The sequence below is a fragment of the Arabidopsis thaliana genome, chromosome 4 (genome assembly GCF_000001735.4).
Source record: "Arabidopsis thaliana chromosome 4, partial sequence".
In the NCBI taxonomy this organism is placed as follows: domain Eukaryota; kingdom Viridiplantae; phylum Streptophyta; class Magnoliopsida; order Brassicales; family Brassicaceae; genus Arabidopsis; species Arabidopsis thaliana.
This window is the reverse complement of record NC_003075.7, coordinates 15898036-15923725: the sequence shown is the minus strand read 5'-3', so window position 1 is coordinate 15923725 and position 25690 is coordinate 15898036. Positions and strand designations below refer to the sequence as shown.

General features: G+C 35.6%; 7 protein-coding genes and 1 long non-coding RNA gene across 12 annotated transcripts; 6 read left to right on the top strand and 2 right to left on the bottom strand.

Annotated features, from left to right (window-relative positions):
* Nucleotides 1-715: 715 nt before the first annotated feature.
* On the bottom strand, nt 716-3496 carry AT4G32990 (Transducin/WD40 repeat-like superfamily protein; the record flags this gene model as incomplete). Of its 2 annotated transcripts, none has more annotated exons than NM_001342190.1 (10): nt 716-1142; nt 1337-1420; nt 1531-1747; nt 1987-2049; nt 2248-2319; nt 2409-2474; nt 2600-2664; nt 2758-2982; nt 3106-3192; nt 3317-3496. In NM_001342190.1, 8 exons carry the CDS (start codon nt 3494-3496, stop codon nt 1651-1653), a joined length of 855 nt encoding a protein of 284 aa, NP_001329096.1. In that variant the 3' UTR covers nt 716-1142; nt 1337-1420; nt 1531-1650. The 2 variants fall into 2 exon arrangements, with proteins under 2 accessions (NP_001329096.1, NP_195025.5); NM_119453.6 differs by having other exon boundaries at nt 877-1142; nt 1678-1747.
* A 694-nt stretch (nt 3497-4190) lies between these two features.
* On the top strand, nt 4191-4425 carry AT4G08715. The gene has a single exon (NR_142223.1). It is a non-coding gene; the product is annotated as an other RNA (long non-coding RNA).
* A 1147-nt stretch (nt 4426-5572) lies between these two features.
* Nucleotides 5573-9056, top strand: ATH1 (homeobox protein ATH1). Of its 2 annotated transcripts, NM_119452.4 has the most exons (6): nt 5573-6186; nt 6338-6520; nt 6838-7701; nt 7794-8137; nt 8230-8290; nt 8694-9056. In NM_119452.4, the coding sequence occupies exons 3-6, from the start codon at nt 6853-6855 to the stop codon at nt 8859-8861; spliced, it is 1422 nt and encodes a 473-aa protein (NP_195024.1). In that variant the 5' UTR covers nt 5573-6186; nt 6338-6520; nt 6838-6852; the 3' UTR covers nt 8862-9056. The 2 variants fall into 2 exon arrangements, with proteins under 2 accessions (NP_195024.1, NP_001328067.1); NM_001342189.1 differs by having other exon boundaries at nt 5682-6520; nt 8694-9004.
* A 313-nt stretch (nt 9057-9369) lies between these two features.
* On the top strand, nt 9370-13381 carry AT4G32970 (BRISC/BRCA1-A complex protein). Its single transcript, NM_119451.5, has 12 exons — nt 9370-9680; nt 9883-10041; nt 10134-10427; nt 10504-10617; nt 10866-10939; nt 11105-11156; nt 11485-11531; nt 11657-11756; nt 11838-12029; nt 12206-12238; nt 12368-12926; nt 13018-13381. The coding sequence occupies exons 1-12, from the start codon at nt 9426-9428 to the stop codon at nt 13053-13055; spliced, it is 1917 nt and encodes a 638-aa protein (NP_195023.3). The 5' UTR covers nt 9370-9425; the 3' UTR covers nt 13056-13381.
* Nucleotides 13382-13433: 52 nt separating this feature from the next.
* Nucleotides 13434-15154, top strand: AT4G32960 (BRISC/BRCA1-A complex protein). The gene is made up of 3 exons (NM_119450.4): nt 13434-13851; nt 14323-14481; nt 14573-15154. Exons 1-3 carry the CDS (start codon nt 13585-13587, stop codon nt 14939-14941), a joined length of 795 nt encoding a protein of 264 aa, NP_195022.1. The 5' UTR covers nt 13434-13584; the 3' UTR covers nt 14942-15154.
* Nucleotides 15155-17626: 2472 nt separating this feature from the next.
* On the top strand, nt 17627-19644 carry AT4G32950 (Protein phosphatase 2C family protein). Of its 2 annotated transcripts, NM_119449.2 has the most exons (5): nt 17627-17904; nt 17990-18244; nt 18372-18489; nt 18588-18811; nt 19088-19644. In NM_119449.2, exons 1-5 carry the CDS (start codon nt 17716-17718, stop codon nt 19280-19282), a joined length of 981 nt encoding a protein of 326 aa, NP_195021.1. In that variant the 5' UTR covers nt 17627-17715; the 3' UTR covers nt 19283-19644. The 2 variants fall into 2 exon arrangements, with proteins under 2 accessions (NP_195021.1, NP_001329271.1); NM_001342188.1 differs by having other exon boundaries at nt 17668-17904; nt 18588-19596.
* Nucleotides 19645-20202: 558 nt separating this feature from the next.
* On the top strand, nt 20203-23456 carry GAMMA-VPE (gamma vacuolar processing enzyme). The gene is made up of 9 exons (NM_119448.4): nt 20203-20792; nt 21049-21213; nt 21295-21451; nt 21528-21613; nt 21693-21892; nt 22006-22054; nt 22168-22377; nt 22472-22678; nt 22987-23456. Exons 1-9 carry the CDS (start codon nt 20565-20567, stop codon nt 23167-23169), a joined length of 1485 nt encoding a protein of 494 aa, NP_195020.1. The 5' UTR covers nt 20203-20564; the 3' UTR covers nt 23170-23456.
* AT4G32930 (uncharacterized protein) lies at nt 23437-24942 on the bottom strand. 2 transcript variants are annotated; one of them, NM_001203966.1, is made up of 5 exons: nt 24747-24891; nt 24222-24329; nt 24100-24123; nt 23785-23952; nt 23437-23666 (listed from the first exon to the last, which is right to left on the bottom strand). In NM_001203966.1, exons 1-5 carry the CDS (start codon nt 24846-24848, stop codon nt 23541-23543), a joined length of 528 nt encoding a protein of 175 aa, NP_001190895.1. In that variant the 5' UTR covers nt 24849-24891; the 3' UTR covers nt 23437-23540. The 2 variants fall into 2 exon arrangements, with proteins under 2 accessions (NP_001190895.1, NP_567911.1); NM_119447.5 differs by lacking the exon at nt 24100-24123 and having other exon boundaries at nt 24747-24942.
* Between the last annotated feature and the right edge of the window lie 748 nt (nt 24943-25690).

Here is a 25690-nt window from a genome sequence, read left to right as displayed (position 1 = left end):
ACAATTAAAAATATTAAATTATTACTTAATTTTAGCAAAACTTAATATGACAAAATATACCCCAAATTATATTTTGAGCTACATTTTGTTATAAAATTTTGATAATATACAAACATATACATTTTCCTTTTGGCAATCATTTATATTTTTTTATAAATTTAAAGCTATGTCTTTTTTTAAACAAAAATATTCATTTTTCTTGAAATCATAATATATGACCTTTGAACTCTATATATGTAATAAAATTCAAAATATATGCCAAATTTATTTTTATAGATATCCATAAACACCACAATCAAAGTATATCTTATGGTATTTATAAATTTATTTTTCTTTATAGATTCAGTTTTCTTTTTATATATTCAAGATGAGTTATATATGTATATATATATATATATATTTATATATGATTATGGTGTTTTTAAAAAGAAAATGGCTTTTGAATTATTAAATTTAGAGTATATACCAAATACATTTATATATATAACACCATTGTATTTATAAAAAGAATTTGTTGTCTATTTTGTTATATTATTTTGCGGTATATTTTGTTATTTTATTATTTTGGTAAAATTAATTAATTTATTTTTAATTTTTTATCAAAAATAAATAAAAATAAATAAAAAGTATTTTTCTTCTAGAGAATATATTTTTTGGGTATAAATTGGGTTAAAATAGAGTCAAAATCGGATTAGTTTTGGATAAATTATGGGTAAGTCAAACCGGATGTATAATTATCGGTTAACTGGTCGGTTCAATTGGAGGCGTAGTTTTAAGAACAAATCCGAAAGTACATGTAGTTTTATCGAGATTAAAATTGTTTATGGTGGTTTTTCAAGTGGCTAAAAATTTAGGGTGGAATGTTAGTATAGGGCTGAAAATTCAGGCGACCCTTTTTAATTTAAATAGAGATATCCTTTCTCTAGTTTTTGACAAGCAAAGCTGCATCTCTGTGTATACTAAAGGAAAATCTAACTAAGAGAACACATTCCTCCTACTTAAACAATGAAATAGAAATTCTAACTAAGTTAGAAACCAACAAATTAAAAGAATATGTATCCGTCTGGTCATGGCTCCGAGGCAAGTTTCCAAATCTTAACCATTTTATCGTCGCTGGCCGAGGCAAGCAACCGGCTTTCCTTCTGCAATGCAAATCTCGATTTCAGAATCTTTAGCAAGAGATGATTCGCCGTATATGCTAAAACTAGTTTAAACAAGAAAATCAAGCTTTCAATTTTTTTTATGAACCAAACTCAGTACCAACATACGAGTAAGATTACCCTGCATTTGTTTACATATTTAGCCAATTACTCCTTAGGAAAGGAAATGAACTTACATCAGGTGCCCATTGGACCGAATTTACATCCATTTCATGTGCTTTCTCCTTCTTAACCAAAAGTTTGTATGAAGGTCCATCAACCTGACACAATGATGACCAGCTTTTCAATTTGGCTGTACACAAGGTATATTGTATGTAATGAAAAATCACTGGCTAGAGTCTAAAGCAAACGAAAAATTCAATCAAGAAACCATGAGCTTTGGTTTCTTGTGTTGTGCTACAATGATGACACAGAGCATATGCCAAGAAGTAAACCGGACAAGATATGGTTAATGATATTTTCTAAATGATACTAAAAGAGGGATTTGTGATTATAGGTAAAAGGGACAAGGGCATACAGAGTCACTGTCGCTGTCCACAAATAACTGTATAGTATCATCGCCTGCTCCACTAGCAATAACACCGTCCCTATCAAGGTATCAGATCTTATCATAAACTTATGTCGATCTATCCAGTAGGACACATAGAAGACAATTAATATTGGTCAGCAAAGCTTATTACTAATTTAGCTTTATTTGATCAATGAACTAGATTAAAAAAGTGCATTTATCAGGTGTAAGAAATCATCTTCTTGGTTGGCATGGGAATATAGTAGGACTTTACAATTGTTTCTTTCAAATCCCTCAAAAGTGACAACAAGTCTATACCTTGACCAATGAACTGAATATATGGTACGATCGTGAAAACCAGAGAGTGTACAAACATGAGTCCTGCAAAAATCAAGCACGTAAATATTTCATTAGCTACAAGTTAGAACATGAAATCCCTAGCAAATGAAGAATATTCAACCGCATGTATCTTATGTCAAACTTATAGACCATACAATAACAAAAAATACATCTTCAAAAGAGGAAAGATGTATATGCTAAACTCTATGAAGTGATAATTGAATGCCATTATATCCTCACCAGGGTACATATCCTTCACCAGATTGCATCCTTGAAATATCTGTCTTCCATATTTTCACTGCTAGATCATCACTGCAAAGTTCAGACAATCCAAATGTTAACAGACCAGGTAACAGAGATGAAATCTCCTATCCGAAACAATGGGGAGAAGATTCACCAACCTACAAGTGACCATCTTGTCCCCTGCAGCATTAAAAGAGATACTCCAGACGGTAGAAGAATGACCACTGAGTGAAGATTAAAGGCAACATATATTACTAAACGCATAAAAGAAATATCAAGAAAACAATAGCATCAAGGTAGGAAAATTTCAACATGTGAGAAGTAAAGAAGAGACAAATAGAGGATATACTTGTTAAGTTCACTTAAGGTTTGTACACAATTATAATCACCATCTTCATCCTCAGAGCACCAAATCTGTTAATAGAAACACAAGCATTGCAGTTAAATGCTTATGCATAGATATGACACCAATTCATGAAAGCACATTTGAAGCATTGTTCTCTTAACCTTGATAGTGTTATCATAACTGCAAGAGAACAAAACATCCATGGTGGGATGCCACAAGACCATCTTAACATCTTCTGAATGACCAGTTAACACTGCAATAGTATCAAATTCATCGTCCTCCTCTGGTTGTATTTCCCAAATCCAGACAGACTTGTCTCTACCACAAGTTGCAAGCAACGAACCAGATGCATTCCATGATACACTTTTGACTTCGCTTTCATGTCCCTAAGAAAATTCCACGAGATTTTAAAAAGTCAAGAAACCCAGAGGGACATCAAAGCCCTACAATAAATTTCAGTTGTCAACAAACACATAAAGGATAGGCCTTTGAGATAGTACATTTAGTACCCGTAAAACAGAGACAGACTCGGAGTCAGTAGCAAAATTTTCCCAAACGCAAGTATTGCCATCGAAACTTCCCAGACGGTGACCAAGCTAACGACTTCACACTTCTTGTGTGCGCGCCTTCCAAAACAGCCTGACCAATCACGAGGCTTCATGTTCATTAGTGACACATTATCTAACAACATCAAATTCGAAAGAAAGAGAGAAGAGAGACCTTGCAGGTCCAGGAACGAGTAAGAGAACTCTGCTCCCAGATTCGTACGGTCTTATCGGCACTGCAGGAAGCAATAACACCGTCAGCGGCGGGATTCCAGGCGACGTTCCAAACACGATCAGTGTGACCTTCAAGTTTCTGAACCTCCTCTAACCCTAAATTCTTATCCATCACTTTCATCTCCTTCTGGATCAGCAGAGAAGCCTATAAGTTCCACGAAAATCAAATTTTGCTATATATATAATATCGGCCCGTCGAGGTAAATAACAAAAGTTAAAGCATATGGTTAAGATTAATTTCCAATAAATTTTAGAAAGTCTAAACAACCTCTCAAGGTATTTTAAGAAGATACTTTTTCCAATAAAATAAAATCTATGGAAAATATTTGGAAGATATGGAAATATTGAGCTGTAAATTCTCATTTATCTGATTTGTAAATTTTCTTTCCAATTTTCTAAAAGTAAAAATTTACTTTAATTTTTTTTTGGGAAAAACCACACCTTTTAATGTATTGGAATAAGGTGAATGGTTTGGGCTCTCTCAAGGGATGTCTTTCTTGCATTGCATCATCTTCTATTCTTCTTCTATCTGCATTGCATCAATGAATCCACTAAAGTTTGGTTCCTGGATGGGTGGTGATAGAGATGGAAATCCAAATGTCACGGTAAAGGTGATAATGAGGGCTTGCTTTCTACATTACTTTTTTAGGGTTAGAATTTTGCTGGTCACTCAACTTGCTAACACACTTTGCTGGTCATTAAGAGTGAGTCCTTGATTTCTATGTAAAGATTAACTTGCTAACACACTTGGTTTTATCAATAAATTTCTTGTTCACAGAAGGAGTATTGCATATGTTTAGGTGGATGGCTATCGATCTTTACGTAAGAGCGATTGACATCTTAAAATTATACGCCGCTCTGAGAATGAATGTGTGTTTTCTGACCCTCAAGTGCTTCAGACACTGAGAATGAATGTGTGTTTTCTGATCCTCAAGTGCTCGACTTCTATATTAATTCGAAAGGAGTTAAGATCAAGTAGATTGTTGAACCTCAGTGAACTAGTTAATGCCCTCTGTGATCATTTATTCCCATTTTGCTTAGTCTGCCTATATATAATTCTAAGTCAATGAACTTGTATAATATTCTAAGCAAGACATCAGTAGCATATAGTATAAGTTGATACACAATAATTAAGCCAAATGACTTGGGAAATTATACGACTTCAGATAAAAAGCGCTCTAGTCTATGGAGTAGATTAAGCATCTGCTGGTGCTGGAGTCGATAGGCTCCATAGCCAACGTACATTTTGTTTCATTTTAGAAAAAGCATTACAAGTTCTTGTTTGGACTATCAGACAACAAAAAAAAGTAACTTTTATAATTCGCCTAGGACCCAAAAGTTATGAGCACGGGTCTAATAGTCTAACATTAATAAGTGTTATTGATTAAGATCGTAGGCATGATTAAAGATGCATTCCAGCTTCAGTTAATAGTCGGTACTATAGTTCCTAGTGTTATTGATACTATTCTGCTTTACTAAATCAAAATTTCAAACTATTAAATAATATAGACTTGTAAGCAAACAATAATAAGGATATGATATCAATAATTATCGATTTCTATTGAAAATAATTTTGTCCTATACGAACAACAATAACTGTTTCACCAAATCAATATCCAATTTTGCTTGGAGTGGCCATGCAAGATACTTGTCCTTGACCCTTTTCTTTGTCTCATACCAGCTTAGAAAGTCATTGTTTAGGCAAGTACCATTAACATTATTTAAAATACAGATCAAGTCACGCTAATACAGATCAAATCAAGTACCATTAGATTTTCTTCTTCTTTTGGTTGTAATAAAGAAGAGCATAATTTCAGATGTTGCAATCTATATAGTCTACGAGTAATAGAGTTCAATTCCATCATCATTAGCCATGATAATAAAGACGTAACACATAACGACACATTGAACTTAAAATAAATAAATAAATAAATAAAAATGATAAGAAAGGAACAATCAAAGAAAAGGCCAAGCAAATTGATTGATATTTTTGTAAAGCTTACGTAAAAAACTTATATGAAAAAAATACGTAAATGGATATAAGATTTGATGGCACAATACAAAGACACGAGTGGTGAGAAAAGAAAGAAGAAAAAGCAAGAACCCAAATGGATCACACATCTCATCAATTCTCCTTAAATGGCTAAAAAAGATCTCACCCTTCTTTACTTTTTTCCCTCTTTCTGATTTGTGATAATTGAAACCAGCACAAGAAGACAACACCATTTTCTTATAACTTTATAAAATTTTATAAATAGAGACACATACATATATATATATATAGAGACATGTAAATAGTAAAATGTAGGGTCTCTTCCCTAATTTAAAGCCTGCAACAGAAATGAGTGCACTTCTCTGTAGTAAACAGTAACACATCGGTCTTCTTCATGTCTTTGGATTTCTTTTTTGGATTTCGATTCTGTTTCAACCATATATTTTCTTTAGATAATTTTACTAGATTCATCTCTTTCTCTATGAACAACATTTTAAATAAATGACATTTTAAGAAAGTGATTATATATAAGATTTTCTTGATTCTGATTTATCTTTTTTTTTGGTCGGAAGATCTTAAAGATATGAAAATGGATTCGTGTCATAAACAGAGGCAGCTCCGTACGTGATTTGGCCCTCCTTCTTTTCAACTTCTTCTTTCTTGAATATTAAAGTTGTATTTTTCCCCTCGATAATACAACTTTTGGTTTGTTTATTTAGTTATAAAATGTTGCTATTTGTTGATCTAGTGCTCTGAATCTTTTAGTGAGGCAGATGATGAAGATTATGAATTTCTTCATGAAATTATTGTAAGAAAAAGTAAGTAATTTTTTTTGTAAGTGTTTGCGTTCATGCAAAAGAGATTAATCAGACCCACTTTTCTCTTTTTCAGTTTTGTTGCATTATTTTGTTCTCTTTAATTTATGAATACTAACTTTATTGTTGATTTCTGCTTTTTGGTTCTCTTTAGGAACATAGAGAAGCTGCGGAATGAAAGTACACTGTTCTTTCACGGAGAAAGAAGATAAATAAGCATTATCTTCTTCTTCAGTTTTTAACACACATTTTGGAAATTTTGATGTAAAAATTCTCTTTGGAACGTTGTGTTGTCTGAAATCTTCCCAAAGGTTCTATCAGAAGAAGAAGGATAAAGGCAAGTTTCAACATTTTTAATGTTCTATGGACATTTGTAGTAATCTAAAGCTTTCTTTTTTACTTATTAGTTCACTGTTTATCACAGATAGCTTTGAGATATTATTGGTCTGTGTATCATTGAGCCTAGTTACGGCTTCATTAACTCATGTTTCGGTTCTTTATATATTTTAATGAAATATTTAATGACATAGTGAGCGATGTTCTCTGTCTCTTGCAGCATTTTACATTTAGTACTATTCTCCAAAGATTTGGTTTCTTAGATTTTCTGAAATCTTTTGTCTAAGTCTTAAATACTTGTCTTCTTTGGTAATGCAGTTTCATAGAAACCCAATGGACAACAACAACAACAACAACACTTTTAGTTCTCTGGATAATGTCATGACTAACCAAAATCCTCTTCTCATGGATTTTATACCTTCAAGAGAAGATTCAACTTCATTCTCAACAATGCTTCCATGGAATACCATCAGATCAGATCCTCTACAAATGGGTGGCTTTGATATTTTCAATTCTATGCTGACTAACAAATACTTATCATCTTCTCCACGGTCTATCGATGTTCAAGATAACCGCAATGTTGAGTTCATGGCTCCTCCTCCTCATCCTCCTCCACTTCATCCTTTGGATCATTTAAGACACTATGATGATTCCTCAAACAACATGTGGGGTTTTGAAGCAAATAGTGAGTTTCAGGCATTTTCAGGTGTAGTTGGTCCAAGTGAACCAATGATGTCTACATTCGGTGAAGAAGATTTCCCGTTTCTAATTTCGAATAAAAGAAACAATGAGCTTTCATTGAGTCTTGCATCAGATGTTTCTGATGAATGCTCGGAGATAAGTCTTTGTGCAGCTACAAGATTAGCCTCAGAGCAAGCTTCTTGCAGCAGCAAAGACATTTCTAATAACGTTGTTACTCAAGGTTTCTCTCAACTTATATTTGGCTCAAAATACCTTCACTCTGTTCAAGAAATACTATCTCATTTCGCCGCATACTCGCTCGATTATTCATCTCGAGGAACCGAGTCAGGAGCTGCTAGTTCAGCCTTTACTTCACGTTTTGAGAATATAACTGAGTTTCTTGATGGTGATTCTAATAACTCGGAGGCGGGTTTCGGATCTACATTTCAAAGGAGAGCATTAGAAGCAAAGAAAACCCATCTCTTGGATCTTCTTCAAATGGTATGTAATATATTCATTCACTTTTTTTGCATAAGTTAAAAAAATGGTTTGATATATATGATGAAGTTTTATGAGTTGATATTTCTCTTCAGGTGGATGATCGATATAGTCATTGCGTAGATGAGATTCATACGGTTATATCAGCGTTCCATGCTGCAACCGAGTTAGATCCACAGTTACACACCCGGTTTGCCCTCCAAACCGTTTCCTTCTTATACAAGAACCTGAGAGAGAGAATCTGCAAGAAGATAATCTCTATGGGATCTGTATTGGAGAGAGGCAAAGACAAGACTCAAGAAACCTCTATGTTCCACCAGCATTGCCTTCTTCAGCAGCTGAAACGAAAGAACCATCAGATTTGGAGACCTCAACGAGGTTTGCCTGAGAAATCTGTTTCGGTTCTACGGAATTGGATGTTCCAAAACTTCCTTCACCCGTAACAATCCTTACTCTTCTTAACTATCTACTTTATGATGATGACATTGTTAACTCGATTTTATAAGCAAAGTTATGTTTTATTTAATGCAGTTACCCGAAAGATTCGGAGAAACATCTTCTAGCTATACGAAGTGGCTTGACAAGAAGTCAGGTAATGTCTCATGTTTGTTTTCTTATGCAATGACTCATTGATAACAAGCTTTGTTTTCTTATGCAATGACTCATTGATAAGATCTTTGTTTTCTTATGCAATGACTTATTGATAACATCTTTGCTCACAATGATAGCAAATATGGTATTCAAATGAGTAATATATATCTTGACATACTAGTCATGTCTGAAAAACCGGTATTGGTTATTTTAAGATGAGATTAGGGCTAGGAAAAAATCAAGCTTTTCTCTTGAACTACAAATGAGACTAGATTATGTATTCTTGAATTCACAATAATGTTACTCAAGTCCTAGGATTGTAGTCGCACATATGTTTTGTTACTGAAGTAAGTTAAAGCGGGCAAATGATATAGAGTGTGTCTCTTTGTTGTGTGTGATTAAAGGTATCAAACTGGTTTATAAATGCGCGGGTTAGGCTATGGAAGCCGATGATAGAAGAGATGTATGCGGAAATGAACAAGAGGAAGCTCAATAACAGTCACATTCAACCCAACGGACCAACTCTTCGAATGCCAAAATCTGTTATGATGAGCCAAGCAATGCATAAATAAGACAACAATTGTGTTTACCAACTTTGTGATAATTAGGCAATTGCTACTCTATGATTGCCCAAAACCTAAACCATGTACGACTATCATTACGTATGTTATAATTGTATATACAACTCCTTTATCTTTGACTATTTCATTTTATTATCCTGTATTCTTATATCATAATTATCATCATCCTCATTAAACTTCATGATCACCATTTTTACGTAAAAATAAAATTAAGTTCATGAAAATATATAAAAAGTATGTAACCACTGAAGATTTATTTTCATATTTATTCAAACAAACTACAAAATACAAACCTAAAGTTTTATTTCACCGTTTGCATTTAACTTTTTTTCTCTTACAAGTGAGTTTTATTATTCCAAAAACTGAAATGAATAATGACGAAAATCTCCTAGCAAGCGACGTCGTATTTTGGTTTGACTTGAGAATCTTCGGTCAACTAATAAAAACGCAGCGTTTTCATCTGGTACGGACACAATTAGAAATAGAAAGTAGGAAAAGGAAGACACTTTGCTAAAACTGAGGAAGAAAGTGTAAAGACGGAGCCTTTTACGGCGAATGGAGGAAGACAGAGCCACCATGACCGGAGCTGTAGCCACTCGAGACTCGGTGGAACCCAGCGAAGACATACTCATATGCGTCGATGTTGATGCGGAATCGACGGTGGAGATGAAGACCACTGGAACTAACGGTAAGCCTTTGAACAGGCTCGAGTGCCTCAAGCTAGCCATTACTCGCTTTATCCACGACAAGCTCTCCAGAAATTCCGATCATCGCTTTGCTTTCGCTACCCTCTCCCAGTCAGCCGCTTGGGTAAGACTTACTTTCTCCCCCAGCTCTCTTTATGTTAGGTTGCTTTTGCTTTTGAGTATGCATGCTCCTTAGATGTCAAATTTTGAATTCGTGATGTTCATTGGACTATGGTAGCTTATAAATGTGTTGAGAGAGTCATATTTGATGTATTGCATAAGCTTCACTAGTGTGACTGTTAAAGTTGAGGTCTTTTATGTTTCAGCTTAAAAAGGAATTCTCCAACGATGCTAAATCTGCTGCTGCTTCTTTAAGAGAAATGTCAGCTACTAGATCCTCTGGTCCAGCGGATCTCACATTTCTGTTCCAGGAAGCGGCTCAGGAAGCCAAAACTTCCAGAGCACAAAATCGAATTTTGAGAGTGGTAAGTTTTGTTTTGTGCAAATACTATCTCTTCTAGCCACAGCGTGATAAAAGAATCTGTTTTACAGATTTCGTTTATATTTTGCTCTTCAGATTCTCATGTACTGCAGGTCATCCGTGAGACCAACCCATGATTGGCCTATAAACCAGAAGCTCTTCACATTGGATGTTATGTACCTGCACGACAAGTCGGGTCCTGATAATTGTACTCACGATGTGTATGACTCTCTTGTTGATGCTATAGAGCGTGTTTCGGAGTATGAAGGTTACATCTTTGAGGGCAGTCATGGGCTTTCACAGTCTGTTTTCAGGCGTATGTCAACGTTGTTATCACATCCTCCTCAAAGATGTGCTCAAGTTGATCTCCCCAAGCCTCCTGCAAAGAAGGTGACTGCGGTTAAGAAATGCTTATATGACTTTTCTCTTCTTTTGCTGATGCAGACATTCTTTGATTTTGTTTCAGCCAGCTGTTTCCTGTGATAAATCAGCCTCAGATTCAACGAAAGGAGCGAAGCAACCGTTAGAAAAAAAACCTAAGACAAACACAAAGAGAATACACAGCCTAGGCAAAGAGAAAGTATGTTTTTGTTCTTTTCACGTTTAATAACTGTTGCTCATATCAAAGACTCTGGGAAGAACCTTACCAATTGCGAATTGTAGTAATAACTATTCATGGTTTCAGCTTCTTATTCTCTTCATGTTGGAGATATTATTTTCTTGAACATCCATTGTTTTATCTTTTGTATATACTAGTTTCATTTGCTAAGAACAATGTAAAATAAAAAGAAAAATTTGTATACTCATGCTGAATCAATTCCTTGACAGACATCTGATTTCAAAAAGTATGATGAAAAGATAGTTGGGTCGAGGGTTAAAATCTGGTGGCCGTTGGATCGCGCGTAAGCATTTTGTAGTTTGTGCTTTAATATACTACTTCAATTTATTTATTCTTTCTGTGCTATGTATTTTCCTTTAATAGCTGAATCTGGACTAGCACCTCGGATGGTTGCTGGTTGCATTTCTGTCGACCATGCCTGTAAATGAGTATTGGATTTTTACCACAGGTATTATGAAGCTGTGGTCATTTCATATTGTTCTGCTAAAGAGAGACATCGGGTAAAGCTAAATATATCAGTCTTCTACATAACTATTTTCGTTGGTTTTTGGTGAATCATTAGTCTATTCTCCTAAGTGATACATATTTTTAATTTGATCCAGGTCATTGATAATATGCTATATTTGTTTATGCTGCTGCTGCTATGTCGTTTTCAGGTTCGCTATATTGATGGAGATGAAGAAATCTTGAATATGAGAAAGGAAAAGTGGTATTTTTCTGAATGAATCAAAGTCATCAAAGGTGGGGAATTATATCTCTCATCTCTGGTTTTTTGTTTTGTTTCATCCCCCGGATTTTGTTTCATGCTTCCACATTTTCTGTTAGCAGGATAAAGAAGCTAATCAAACGGGATGTGATGAAGAAGCCTCCACAATGTAAGCATTACTTCTCCAGTTCTGGTGTTTTTGTGGTGCTGGAATAGCTCGATGTGAATTTTTGTTTATGAGATCAACTCGATGTCTTGGGATGAGACTGGAATAGCTACTGTTTCTTCATGCAGGCCCCAGAAGAAGAAAGCTAAGACACGCAAGGAACAGTCAACTAATAAGCAATCAAAGATGCTTTCACCATTTCCACCTAATGTTAAAAAGGATGATGAGGTCATATATAGAGAGGTTCTTACCATTTTGTTTTCAGCAACCAATCTCTTTTGTTAAATTCTTTCCATTTATTTTCCTCAGGTTCCCCAAATATCAAGGAGGCAGGCAGAACAAGTTCTCAGTAACTGTGCTAGCCAGATTAAAAAGTATCTGACAGAAGCAGGGAAATTGTCGAGCGTCTCCTTAGCTAATCCCAGTGATGTAGTGGATTCAATATGTGGAAGGGCATTTGATGCTTTAAAGCAGGAAGATGTTGTTGCTAATGAAAAAGAAGTAAGCTCTCTCACATATACTAGTGCACTGTATCAAACTACCTTTATTGTTTGTAGATAATATACTTGCATCATGTGTCTCATACAGATGAAGGTGGTTTTTGAGTACCAATGGTTATGCAAGTCGTCTAGTTTCATTTGTTCTCTTACGGTTCTAAAAATTTGTGTATTCTGCAGGACCGTCAAGGCCCAAGAGAAGCGGCAGTAAAGGCATGCTTCTTTCTTCCTGAAACCAGCATTGAAACACTGAAATCTTTCATTTGTAAAAAGAAGATGAATGTCATCCTCGCTTATGTTGGAAGTAGATAGTTAATTGCAATCTTATTTTCCAATCAGCAGGAACAACAGAGAGCAGCAGAAGTTTCTACCCCTGAGCTAACTTGTGTACCTGAGAGGGGACTGAACCTGGAGCAGTCACTAAGTGTTTGTCCTCATGATTCATCTGTCAAATCAGCTATTTCTTCTATGAATGAGAATGGACACAAAATCCTTGAGATGGTTCAACAACCAGTGGCTGAAGAAGAGGATCTTGCAGAAACTAAGACTAAGACATACAAGCGAGCTCGAGTCGAAAGCTCCAGCGTTCATAAAGCTGATGGCGAGATGGAGAAGGAAGCTGCAGAAGGAGAACCCTCTTGCCGGTCCCACAAATCGAGTGCTGAGCCCGGAGACTTGCAGCCTAAGAACCTCCCTGAACCTTGCTCTGTCACACAACAGCTGGCTAAGGTCAAACAGAGCATTTTAGACACTGTAGCCAGTGTAAGACAGTTTCGCTGTGAGCTGGAAAGAAAGGAACAGAGCATTGCAGACACTTTAAGCATTGTACGACAGTTCCGATCTGAGATCGAGGAAAAGGAAGATATGCTAGAAGCTTCACTCCTGGAAATCGATGTGTTAGGTATGTGATATGAATGCTGATGAACACTTAAGAGTCTATTTTTCTTTTTGGTTATAGGTCTCTCTGATAATGTGATGTTTGGAACAAACAGGGGAGAAGATATCGGGAATCAACAAAATCCTCAACTGAAGATCATCAAGTGGATTGCAAACTCAACTGGTATCCTGAAACTAGTTGGACGATTGAGTAACGTAGTTGACAACCAGAGAGAAGTCATTTTTTTGTATAGCGTTATCACTCGCTCAAGTCTAAAGACAGTTGATTTTCTTAATGTCAAGTCAAAAACCAATAGTGGTTCTTATAGGCACCACTTTTTTGATGATTTAACAAAGTTCGAAGTTACCGCAATTGCTAATACTGATCGATTCAATCAAAAGAAAGCACCAAGAAACTGCATAGCCTCAATAACAGAAGTAAAAGAATCTCTCTTGTGTCCTAGTGGAACTACTCAATGAAACGATTTTTGCTCATTCCCATTCGTCAAAAAAGTCAAAAGAATCAAAACGCTGAAACTTTTTCTCTGTACAAAGAAAAAAAAAGAAAACATTAAACGACGACGTCGTGTTTTAGTTTCACCAAAACGCATCGTTTTATTTATATCGGACGAACCAGTAGAATTGTAGAAAGTAGAAGAGAGAATTCACTACATCGGCGGCGAATGGAGGAAGAGAGAGTGGCCGTGACCGGAGTAGGAACGACTCGATACGCGCTTAAACCGGGGCGTATAAAAAGCGAGGACATACTCATCTGTATCGATGTAGATGCAGAATCGATGGTGGAGATGAAGACCACTGGAACTAATGGTAGGCCTTTGATCAGGATGGAGTGCGTCAAGCAAGCCATTATTCTCTTCATTCACAATAAGCTGTCCATTAATCCTGATCATCGCTTTGCTTTCGCTACGCTCGCCAAATCAGCCGCTTGGGTATACTATTACTTTTCTCTCCGATTCTCTTTATGTGATTCAATTTGGGGGCTTTCTTTTGATTTTTGACTATGCTCCTCAATTTTGCATTTTTAGTTGAAAATTTTGAAATTCATGATAAGCTATACAGTATGCATCTTGGAGATTTGAATTTGCTTTGAACATATTCTGAACCTAATCCTCAATCTTAAACCTGGTTTTTCATGGATGCATGATTTGTTGAACATTCTTTACCTGATTGAAACTTGATGGTTTTTTCACCTGAGAATGGTGTTCTTGTTACTGTTTGTAGCTTCTAGATGTGTTGTGAGAATCACATTTGATGCTTTAACATAAGCTTCACTGGTGAATGTTGTGTGGGAAATAATGTCAAATTTGGTTCATGAAACTTTTGTTTAGATCCTCTCTACACTATTATCTGTGCTGATTGTTTCATTTGAAAATTGAACTTGAGGCCTTTTTATGTTTCAGCTTAAAAAGGAGTTCACAAGTGATGCTGAATCTGCTGTTGCTTCCCTTAGAGGATTGTCAGGTAATAAATCCTCTAGTCGAGCGGATCTCACACTTCTCTTCCGAGCAGCAGCTCAGGAAGCCAAAGTTTCCAGAGCACAGAACCGAATTTTCAGGGTGGTAAGGTTTATTTTGTGAAACTACAATCTCCTCTAGCCACAGCCTGAAAAATAAACGATGTTTTACTGATTTTGTTCATGTCGCCCTGCAGATTCTCATATACTGTAGGTCATCTATGAGACCAACCCATGAGTGGCCCTTAAACCAGAAGCTCTTCACGTTGGATGTTATGTACCTGCACGACAAGCCAAGTCCTGATAATTGTCCACAAGATGTGTATGACTCTCTTGTCGATGCAGTAGAACATGTTTCAGAGTATGAAGGTTACATATTTGAGAGCGGTCAAGGGCTTGCACGGTCTGTTTTCAAGCCAATGTCAATGCTGTTAACTCATCCTCAACAAAGATGTGCTCAAGATGATCTTGACATCCCCATGTCTCTTGCAAAGAAAGTGCCTGTGACTGAGGCGGCAAGTGCTGTAGATCCTCACAATGGGAACAATATTCAGATCATAAACTAATGAAACACTTTTTTTTTTTTCTTGTATCTTTTGGTCATGACATGGTTGTGAGTTTCGCATGTGAAAAAAATACTCAAAACCTGTAGTGACAACTTGTTCTAGATCCATCAAGTAAGAAACTCAAATGTCCAGATGAATATAAATGATTTTCTTATTTTAAGAGAAAATACCTCATCAAGTCCTCAAGGGCTCTCTAATAAAAGGTATTTGCAATATTGTTTCAGCTATTAATGATGAATTAAATGTCTAATATGAGCTAAATAAATTGAATTATGTAACTAGTCTTATCTTTTATCCCGATAACCATATCAGCAAACTTTTCATATGAATGAATACATAGATAATGCACAAATTAAAGTACGTCATTGTGTACATGGATATCTTAGTTTATGGAAATGTGTGGCTTTGAGAACGAGAAGCTAAGAAATATTACAAATTGCTTTGAATGTTGCAAAGTCAATACATCGATCAAGTTGATATTCAATGTTTTAATATATTGGGTAGATATTCATATTGGCGAGATCGTGATTGCATGATCTTCAATGTTTCTTTGGGAAGAAATTCATCAAAAATCCATTGGCTTATCCAAAAGAAAAATCTTCACGATTTCATGAAAATATATGCATGTAATTTAGTTTCGCTTTCCCTTAAGTTTATCCTTATAGCTAAAGCAACAGTCTAGTTCGTAAATTATGCCTCTCGGATAGGTAATAGCTAATGGACGATGTCACCACGACTTTAGGAAAACCTAAAATATATCTCAAAACAAAATAAAAATAACAAAATGTTGCCATGCATTTGGGTTTAGGAGATGACGATGCCAGCAACATGTACGGCATCCGTTCTCTATATATATATTAGATCCCATTCGTACGGCCTAACTTCTCTCTTTTCTCTTTTTCTTTTTATTATTATTACGGCCTAACTTTGATAGAAGAATATGAAAAACGAATTTAATAACGTTTGACTAAATTATTAAATTATGAATCCATAGATTGGAATCCTACAAGATGACACATCATGTGCCTTTCTAATTTAGTAGCGGGGTAGTCTATAAGAATAAAACTAATTTTAAAATTAATGTCGAATTGCTATGTGTATTGACATTTTACGTACATAAAATTTTTAGTCAACTAGTTTAATTTTTGGAGCCGATATTGATTAATCTTAGAATCTTACCAATGATTAGTAGTCTTAACTAAAAAATTCCAAAACTACATAATAAAGAGTAGGTAAATTAATTCACACCTAATCTAAGAAAACTAAAACTAAAATATGTCTTTTCAAAATAACGTATAGTACAATAAATGTATAATATAGTTCTGTACTTCTGAATAAAAGACCAACTAGATCATCAATATTTTAAAAGAAGTACAGAAAACTATTGATAAAAAGGATGTGATGTGAGAGTTGACCCTGTTGTATCGTTTGATATGTCCAAAAGGTCAGGAAAAGCTGGCTTAATTAGTAATTAGTAATTACAAAGTACTTACGTCACATTTGTTTATTATTACTCTTTTCTTTTCGTTTACAAAAATTTAGAAAAAATAATATTTATTTAATAATTGTAAAAGTATACTCCTCTTGCATTAATATGCAACATAACAATAACTGTTACATAGCATTTTGCAACATAAGAATAAGTGTTACATAAACATTTTTGGTAAAACTATATTAATGCAAGAGGAGTATTTTCTGTAAATTTTATGTAAGTGTTAGTTAACATAGAAAAAAAAAGGTTATTGGAGGAAATTAACTATGGTTTTGTGCTATGTATGTACCTTGGTGTCCCAACATAGTCTATTGTCAGATTAAAAACCGAATCAAACGTTATTAGATTGATCAAAAATAAACTCTATTAACGATAAAACCACTACACGAAATCAAAAATAAAAGAAGTTTTTTTTTATTTTTTGGTTTAAGGTACTCAAACTTTCAAGATCAAACGCATACCCTGACTACTAGTCTGCTAGATTAATCTCCATTTCATCAGTTCTCTTTCTTTTTCTATTTTAAAATTACATACTTAGTTAGCAAGCGGATGGATGAATTTTTCTTTAAATAATTAAATATTTGGTGAGTCTAAACTTGTTGGCAATGACAAAGAACAAGAATCCCGTTGGTAAAATCTATTGATAACTTCCAAATTCTCATTTATATTCTGGAATAAATCAATTAGTAGTTTAAACAAGATACTAATCACACCACGTCATGTGCCCTTTCAAATGAATATTGGGATGGGATGGTCCAGATCATATTTTTAACTAATTAACTGTAAATTGTTATACGTTGTCACTGCCACCAGGAGCCACATAATTGCCTTACATTACAGCATAAGCTATATTAATTTCTTAATTTACTGGAGTATGTCAAATAATTCGGTTTCTCACTAGTCGACACATTTTACATATTCTTTATTTCTAATATAATTGGCGGAAACGACTCATTTATAATCAAGTATTCTAATTATCAAAAGGATTCAATTTTTTAAAAAAATGTTATGAAAAACAAAAATATTGATCGACCGCCTCGGAATTAAAAATCATTCTTTTTAAATGCCTAAAGATACAAGTCATCGAGATGAAAATAAAAGTATGTATTAATATATTCCTAAATAAGATTCACAAAGGGCTATATAACTGGTATATGCAATAAGTAAAGTCGTGTATCAAACTTTTTCATTTGTTGTATCATCTCCCTCTTACATATACAGAAAACAGCAAACCAAAAAAAAAAAAAAAAAAAGGCAAAACACAAAAGAAGAAAAGAAAATTATGGGATTTTGTTTTTGTTTATCCTCAGGAGGATCAACAGATAAAAGTCAGATTTATGAGATAACTGATTATGGACAAGAAAATGCAGTTTTATACTCTGACCACCATGTTGTTCCTCAAAACTTGGGCTCTGTCTCTTCTTTAGCCGGAGGCAAGGGCTTGAACCAAGATGCTGCCATTCTCCACCTGGTACTTTATACTTTTGAAAATATATATATGTTTGTCTTCAAAACAATTAATTTGTTTTTAACGGAATGAAATGATAAATTTGTAGGGATATGGAACAGAAGAAGGAGCGTTATGTGGAGTGTTTGATGGGCATGGACCGAGAGGTGCGTTTGTGAGCAAGAACGTAAGGAACCAATTGCCATCTATACTCTTAGGCCACATGAATAATCATTCAGTGACTCGAGACTGGAAACTCATATGCGAAACATCGTGTTTGGAGATGGACAAAAGGATTCTTAAAGTTAAAAAGATTCATGATTGCTCTGCTTCTGGAACTACTGCTGTTCTCGCCGTTAAACATGTAAGTTATTCATATCTTTAATGTTTTATACCGCTTTATATATTAGGGGATCTATTATTTTTCATTGCAAAAATATTGTTCATTTTACGAAATTGTGTATTATTAACAACAATATTAATTTGAACAGGGAAATCAAGTGATGGTGGCAAATCTTGGGGATTCAAGGGCTGTCATGATTGGAACAAGTGAGGATGGAGAAACCAAGGTGGCTCAGTTGACCAATGACCTGAAGCCAAGTGTCCCAAGTAAGTTTTTGAAGTTAATTGGATAAAGTGATGTTGTAAACAATGATACGTACCGGTTTCATTATGGTTAAGCATTTTTGGGTTAATTAATTTTGTAGGCGAAGCGGAGAGAATAAGGAAAAGAAACGGAAGGGTGTTAGCTTTGGAGTCGGAACCTCACATTCTGAGAGTTTGGCTTCCAACCGAAAACCGACCAGGCCTAGCCATGTCGCGGGCTTTTGGTGATTTCCTCCTTAAAAGCTACGGTGTCATTGCGACTCCGCAAGTCTCTACGCATCAAATCACTTCCAGCGACCAATTTCTACTCCTTGCTTCAGACGGGGTACGTAAATCTAAACCTATTAAGTATAAACTAAAAACCTGCCACACCACACTTTAATTTTATATGAGAGACTATGTTTTTGTATTTTGGTTACTATTGATTTAAAACCGAACCAAAATCCATGTTCAATTGTGGCCCACCCATTTAAGGCTTTTTATTAATCAACCTGGGCCCAAATAATACGACCAAATCCAAAGTAAAGCCCACATTTAAAATAATTCGTTTTAGTTGAATGACCCACTTAAATAATGATTTTCTTTTGTTTCTTGTATAAAGGTGTGGGATGTACTTAGTAACGAGGAAGTGGCAACGGTGGTGATGAAGTCAGCAAGTGAGGCAGGAGCGGCCAACGAGGTGGCAGAGGCGGCGACTAATGCGTGGATCCAGAAATTTCCAACGGTTAAGATTGACGATATCTCTGTCGTGTGTCTCTCTCTCAACAAGAAGCATAATCCACAGCCACAAATATGAACAAAACCCACTTGCTCTAATCAAAGAATCATGACACGACAGCTCACACAAGACTTTTGTGTTTTGCCTATAAGTGATTGTGACTGTATATATATAATCTATATATACCGTTGTATCTTAATTCTTAAGTCGTGTGATTATTTAGAAAGAAAAAAAAAGAAAAAGAAGAACAATAGATTATAATTAGGAATGGTGTGTGTCGTTGAATAAAAGCAACAATGAATTATGACATTTTGGACACACGTCGTGTGGACTGGTTTGGACTAGTTCAAATTGATTATGTAATTGCTATAGAAATTTGATAATAACATTTTTTTTTTGTTAAACAATAGTAACATATAACGAAATAATATCGATTTTGATCAATATGTTTTTTTGTTGTTGTTAAAAGATATAATTTTGATCAATAGTTTATAACCAAATTATTTAATGACGCATCTATTTGAGTTTGATTGCTTATCAGAGTTAAGATGGTGGAAGAAAACAAGAGGCAGAAAAAGAAACAAAAATAGATATTTGCCGAAATATCCAAAACAAATAATTATTTTTGTAAGTTTGCTATAGAGTGAAAGAAAAAGATTCTATATTGTTGCCCCCACAAATTTTGGCATTCCATCTCTGACTAAGAGAGTATATTCAGTTTTCGGATTTATCTAAAATTTGGAATAAATTAGGCTCCTATATTTTTTATTTTTAGTAGTGAATTTAGTCCGAAAACAAATTGATCCCATCTAAACCAAACAGAAATAGTCAATCCAAAAACTTCATTATAGATTAATTTAGTTTCAAAACTAAATCATCTTTTTATTGTTCAAAGTTCAAACTTAAACACACTTGACATGATCACAAGAAATAGTGCTTATTTTTCTCCTTTGGCATGATTCTCTCATGTTCTTTCTTTTTTTTCTTTTCAAAGACTCGTCTTTTTTACTCATGGGATTTGTGAAACAAATGAAAGAATTCAATAATGTGTCCATTTTTTTGACAAATTCCTTTATAATACTCCATAACTCACGAACCAATGTTTAAGAAGGAAGCAACATCACGCAACTGAATTTTCAAAATATGTCCTTTTCGGTTTCTTTTGTCCAAATTTCCAAAGAAATGTCTAAATGTGCAAATATATCCATTTATAAAACTAAACAAGTAAATATCCAATTCTAGCTTTTGCGTGTTCATTATATAAACAACGTGTCTGTTCTCTCCAATCAGATAAAAAGATTCAATTTTATTTGATAGCCCGGCGATTAAAAAGATTCCTATCATCATCACTCGCCGGCTAATGGCCACAACGATGACACGTGTCTCCGTCGGCGTCGTCCTCTTTGTTCTCTTAGTCTCGCTGGTTGCCGTCTCCGCCGCGAGAAGCGGTCCTGATGATGTTATCAAACTCCCTTCGCAGGCTTCTCGCTTCTTCCGTCCTGCTGAAAACGACGACGATTCTAACTCCGGTACTAGGTGGGCTGTTCTAGTCGCCGGATCTAGCGGATATTGGAATTACAGGCATCAGGTACTGTTACGACTAGTCTCTGTTTATTTGACTCTTTTTCTCTAATCGGAAATTTTGAATTTGCCTCCGATTGCTGCTATGTGGTGTTTTGGTGTGATTCTATATACTAAAGTTGCGGTGTAGTTTGATAGGATCAGCTGAATCTACTCATATTTTGAATTTTTCATGTAGAGTTTAGATACGTTTGGCATCTGATGAACTAAGGATAGTAGTAGAGTTTTTGTATTAGATACTAATGAGTTTGTTAACTTTTTAGGCTGATATATGCCATGCCTATCAACTTCTGAGGAAAGGTGGATTGAAAGAGGAGAATATTGTGGTATTCATGTATGATGATATTGCTAACAATTACGAGAATCCAAGGCCTGGAACCATTATCAACAGCCCTCATGGAAAAGATGTCTATCAAGGAGTTCCCAAGGTCTTTTGCTTTCTTACGTTTTTGATTGATTCTCTCAATATGTGTTTACTCATTTGGTTGGGATTATTCTTCGTATGGCAGGATTATACTGGAGATGATGTCAATGTTGATAATCTATTTGCTGTGATCCTTGGAGACAAAACTGCTGTTAAAGGGGGAAGTGGGAAGGTTGTGGATAGTGGTCCTAATGATCATATCTTCATATTCTACAGTGACCATGGTGGTCCTGGAGTTCTTGGTGAGTTCCGTTATACACACAGAAATTGAATGGTTTTGGACCAACATTTTTTGATGATTCTGTCTTTTATTTGCAGGGATGCCAACTTCTCCTTACCTATATGCAAATGATCTCAATGATGTCTTGAAGAAGAAACATGCTTTAGGAACATATAAAAGCTTGGTATAAATCGTGAAGGTTCCTCTGAAATACTTTTGTTGTTGGTGCTGCCTATGAGTAATACTAAAAGGCAAACCTGCAGGTGTTTTATCTCGAAGCTTGCGAATCTGGAAGTATCTTTGAAGGGCTTCTTCCTGAGGGTTTGAACATCTATGCCACAACTGCATCAAACGCCGAAGAAAGCAGTTGGGGTACCTATTGCCCTGGAGAGGAACCCAGTCCTCCACCGGAGTATGAAACTTGTTTAGGTGACTTGTACAGTGTTGCTTGGATGGAAGATAGGTAAGCTAAAGAATCCAGATACGCCAATAAGAGTTGCAGTGTTCTGTTTCTCATGTTTATGAATCTCTATGGATGTCCCTTATATTGATTCTGATTTGTTTAAAATGCAACAGTGGTATGCACAATTTACAGACTGAGACTCTGCACCAGCAATATGAACTTGTAAGTTTCTAGTTTTTGTGGTTTGCCTGTAATGATGGAGCTAAAACTTTTTCAACTGTAAATTAGATTGTTAGCAAAGATGTGCATCATAAAGTGTGTCTTTGTGTTTTCAGGTGAAAAGGAGGACTGCACCTGTTGGGTACTCTTATGGTTCTCATGTCATGCAATATGGCGATGTAGGAATTAGCAAGGATAATCTCGATCTTTATATGGGAACAAACCCTGCCAATGACAATTTTACCTTTGCGGATGCGAATTCACTAAAGCCACCTTCAAGAGTTACAAACCAGCGTGATGCAGATCTTGTTCATTTTTGGGAAAAGGTTATTTTCCTTTCTTGTTTGCATCTTTTGGATACTTAATAGCTTCTTGGATTGCTAAATACAATTTCGTTTGCATGTTATTGTTTTCATGAAGTACCGAAAAGCACCAGAAGGTTCAGCAAGAAAAACAGAAGCTCAGAAGCAAGTACTTGAAGCCATGTCTCACAGACTTCATATTGACAATAGCGTGATACTCGTCGGAAAAATCTTGTTTGGCATTTCGAGAGGTCCTGAAGTGCTAAACAAAGTACGGTCTGCTGGGCAACCTCTAGTCGATGACTGGAACTGCCTTAAAAATCAGGTAAATAAATAGGCCACTTGCCCCTTAAGACTTTGTTGTGTCAATCTTATCATCAGCCCTTGTGGTTAGTATTGAAAAACGTATTGGTATAGTCATGTCCTCATGGGATAACATCAATCATCGTAATGGAAGATGGAAAAAAATCTCAGATAGATTGTGGAGCCCAGCACTCTATTATTAGGACGCAGGGGGCTGATTGTGACGCAGGACTCTATTTACTCTTATCCTTTTAGGACGTTTCAGATTATGAACTCATTGACTGATGTTTCATATAGAGAAGAACTGCATAACCTTCATTGTATGTTCAGGTGAGAGCTTTCGAGAGGCACTGTGGATCGCTGTCTCAGTACGGTATCAAGCACATGAGGTCTTTTGCAAACATCTGCAATGCAGGGATTCAAATGGAGCAAATGGAGGAGGCAGCTTCACAGGCTTGTACCACACTGCCAACTGGTCCTTGGAGCTCGCTTAACCGTGGATTCAGTGCATAGAAACCCTAAACCGTCTTCGCATTTGTTTATACCACCAATCCCCAAATATTCCTATTTCGATTTGTTATGATTAAATCAGTATTCTCTCTGTATATCTCAGTATCATTTCCGTCGTCAGTGTGTAATTTCAAATTATGTATTTGCCATGTACAGAAGCTTGTAGAACTAAAGTTGAATGTATAGAAGGTTTGTATATTATGATGTAAACTTGGGAGTTGTCAATCTCATGGATGGTTTACTTTTTGTAGCAGAAACAGCAGAAGAAAATAGTAAAAAGAGAATTTTATTAGAACTTGAGAAATGATAATCCCCATGGTTTTTACATACACCAAGTGTGTAGGGAATCAGAAAATAGACAACAGAGACCAACTTCACTTGGTGACGCTGAAGCTTGCACGGAAATTCGATATCATTACTGGGCATTCTCCCTTCTCATCGTACTCTGTGAATTCCTCCCCGCTCGACAAATCAATCTCATCAAATTTGGTTCCAGATTCCTGTTAAGGTCAAAAGAACTCAATTCACGACAGCTTAAAGTAGTATTGAGCATCAAATAGTAGTGGAAACGAAGCTATGAGTTAACCAGAAAAGCTAAGTGCAACTGTTAAAACTTACAGCTTGAGCTTTCCAATATCCACCAAATCCGAAATCAATGGGTTCATAGCCACGACAGTCAAACACCATAAGAGGGGCATGTTCTCCAGCCTCAGAATCTTCCAGAGTTAAAGGTCGACCTTTGCCCGGAATCATAGTCACATTCCCTTCCCTTCCACAGAACTTACACTAGAAGAACTCATGGAGACAAACCATCAAAATTAATGCCAAAGATCATGAGATTCAATATGCTAAGAATGGAGAATGAAGATAGAACTCAATATGCAAATGCTACGACACAGCTCTACTCCTTGGCAAACTATGAAATTTTGCTACCAAATCAGAGCCAATATTTGCTTTCTGGAATTTTGACATTAACATCTTTTCTGAACTCAACCCAAAAGCACAAGGAGTGTTCTCAAACATACAATATTAAAGAGTAAGGATGAACAAATTACCTTCTGAACAAGATGACAAGTACCCCTACCTCCCGGAGGAGTAAAAGTCTCATTCAAAGTCACACATGTTTCTTTCGGAGTCACCTCTCCACATCTTTCACATTTCAACTAATAGCAAGAAAAAACATTTCTGTTAATATTTCGTACTGATATATGTGAAGGGAGAATACTAAACGACTTTTAATCGCATACACAACAAGCAAGAATAAGCAGGAGCAGTAATACATTTGATCTTGAACACTTGCAGAAACATAAGCCCTAAGAGTTTTTGTTTCTCACAACCCTAGATAGTCACTTAATAATACCATTCTGTCAGACTCAATTCCATAGAATTCTAATTCGCAAGGCGAAATGAAGACCCTAAGAAGCTTTAATGAGCCTCAGATCCATGGAAGTCACTTATTTCTCAACATGAGCCTAGCTAAGGAATCCAATCAATCGTACCCAGCTAAAACGAAACCAAGGAAATCAAAAGAGAGGAACCAAAGCATAAAACTGGTGCGAAAAGGGAGGGTAACGGGTAACCTTGAAGAGGTAAGGGAAGTTGGAATCGTCGCAGCCACCGGAAGGCTGGAGATTAGTGAGATTCTCGAGATCAGCGGTGATTTTGAGCACATAGTTCACCATTTTTTTTCTCCTTTGCTCTAGGAAGCACTAAAGCTTTGCAGACGCGATTCTTCTTCTTCTTATTATTTATCAGAATGGCCCCCCAAAAAACTCATATTTCGTTATAAACCAAATATTTGGTCTCAGCCCGTTTAATTTTTTTGACCTATGAGTCTTTTAGTCCAAAAGCACACATATGAAAAAGCCCAATTTGAAAGCAATTGAGCCCAAGTTATTTACATCTAGTTGTTTTATGTCCTGTAAGTTTTCTATTTGGTATCATTTGATATTTCTTAGGTTTTTTAATAATCTTAAGGATTTTGAGTGGTTAAAATAAAACACCTTAGGATTTAAACTTAATTTCTCAAAGCAAAATCATAGCACTAGACTCAACATTTTTTTTTAAAAAAAACACCATTAGCAAACTACAAGCCTAGTAAGTCACAATCAAGAATTCAAACCATGATTAACCAATATTTGCTCTTAAGTCCAACTACCAAGATAGGCAAAAAAATGCAAAAACCAACGGAAAAAGATCAACTTCTTTAACGATAGAAGAAAACACATGTTAAAGAAAACAATTATTTATAGAAAAAGGTTTCTCCAATGCTACGCTTTGTTCGCTATTGTTGACACAAAATGGCACAAAACCAAAAAAAGAACATAAAGAAAAAATGTAAAAGCTCGTGTGGGTGTAGTGGGAACGCACCAACACGCAACCTCTGGATTAGAGGAATCCTCATCAACAGCCAAACACGTTGTACAAAAGTCAATCTAGTGTCTTGCCATTTGGCTTCATGTCGGTTTCGCGACACTGAGAGAAAGCCACACGTACATCTACGTAGCTTCATCCCCAATCAATC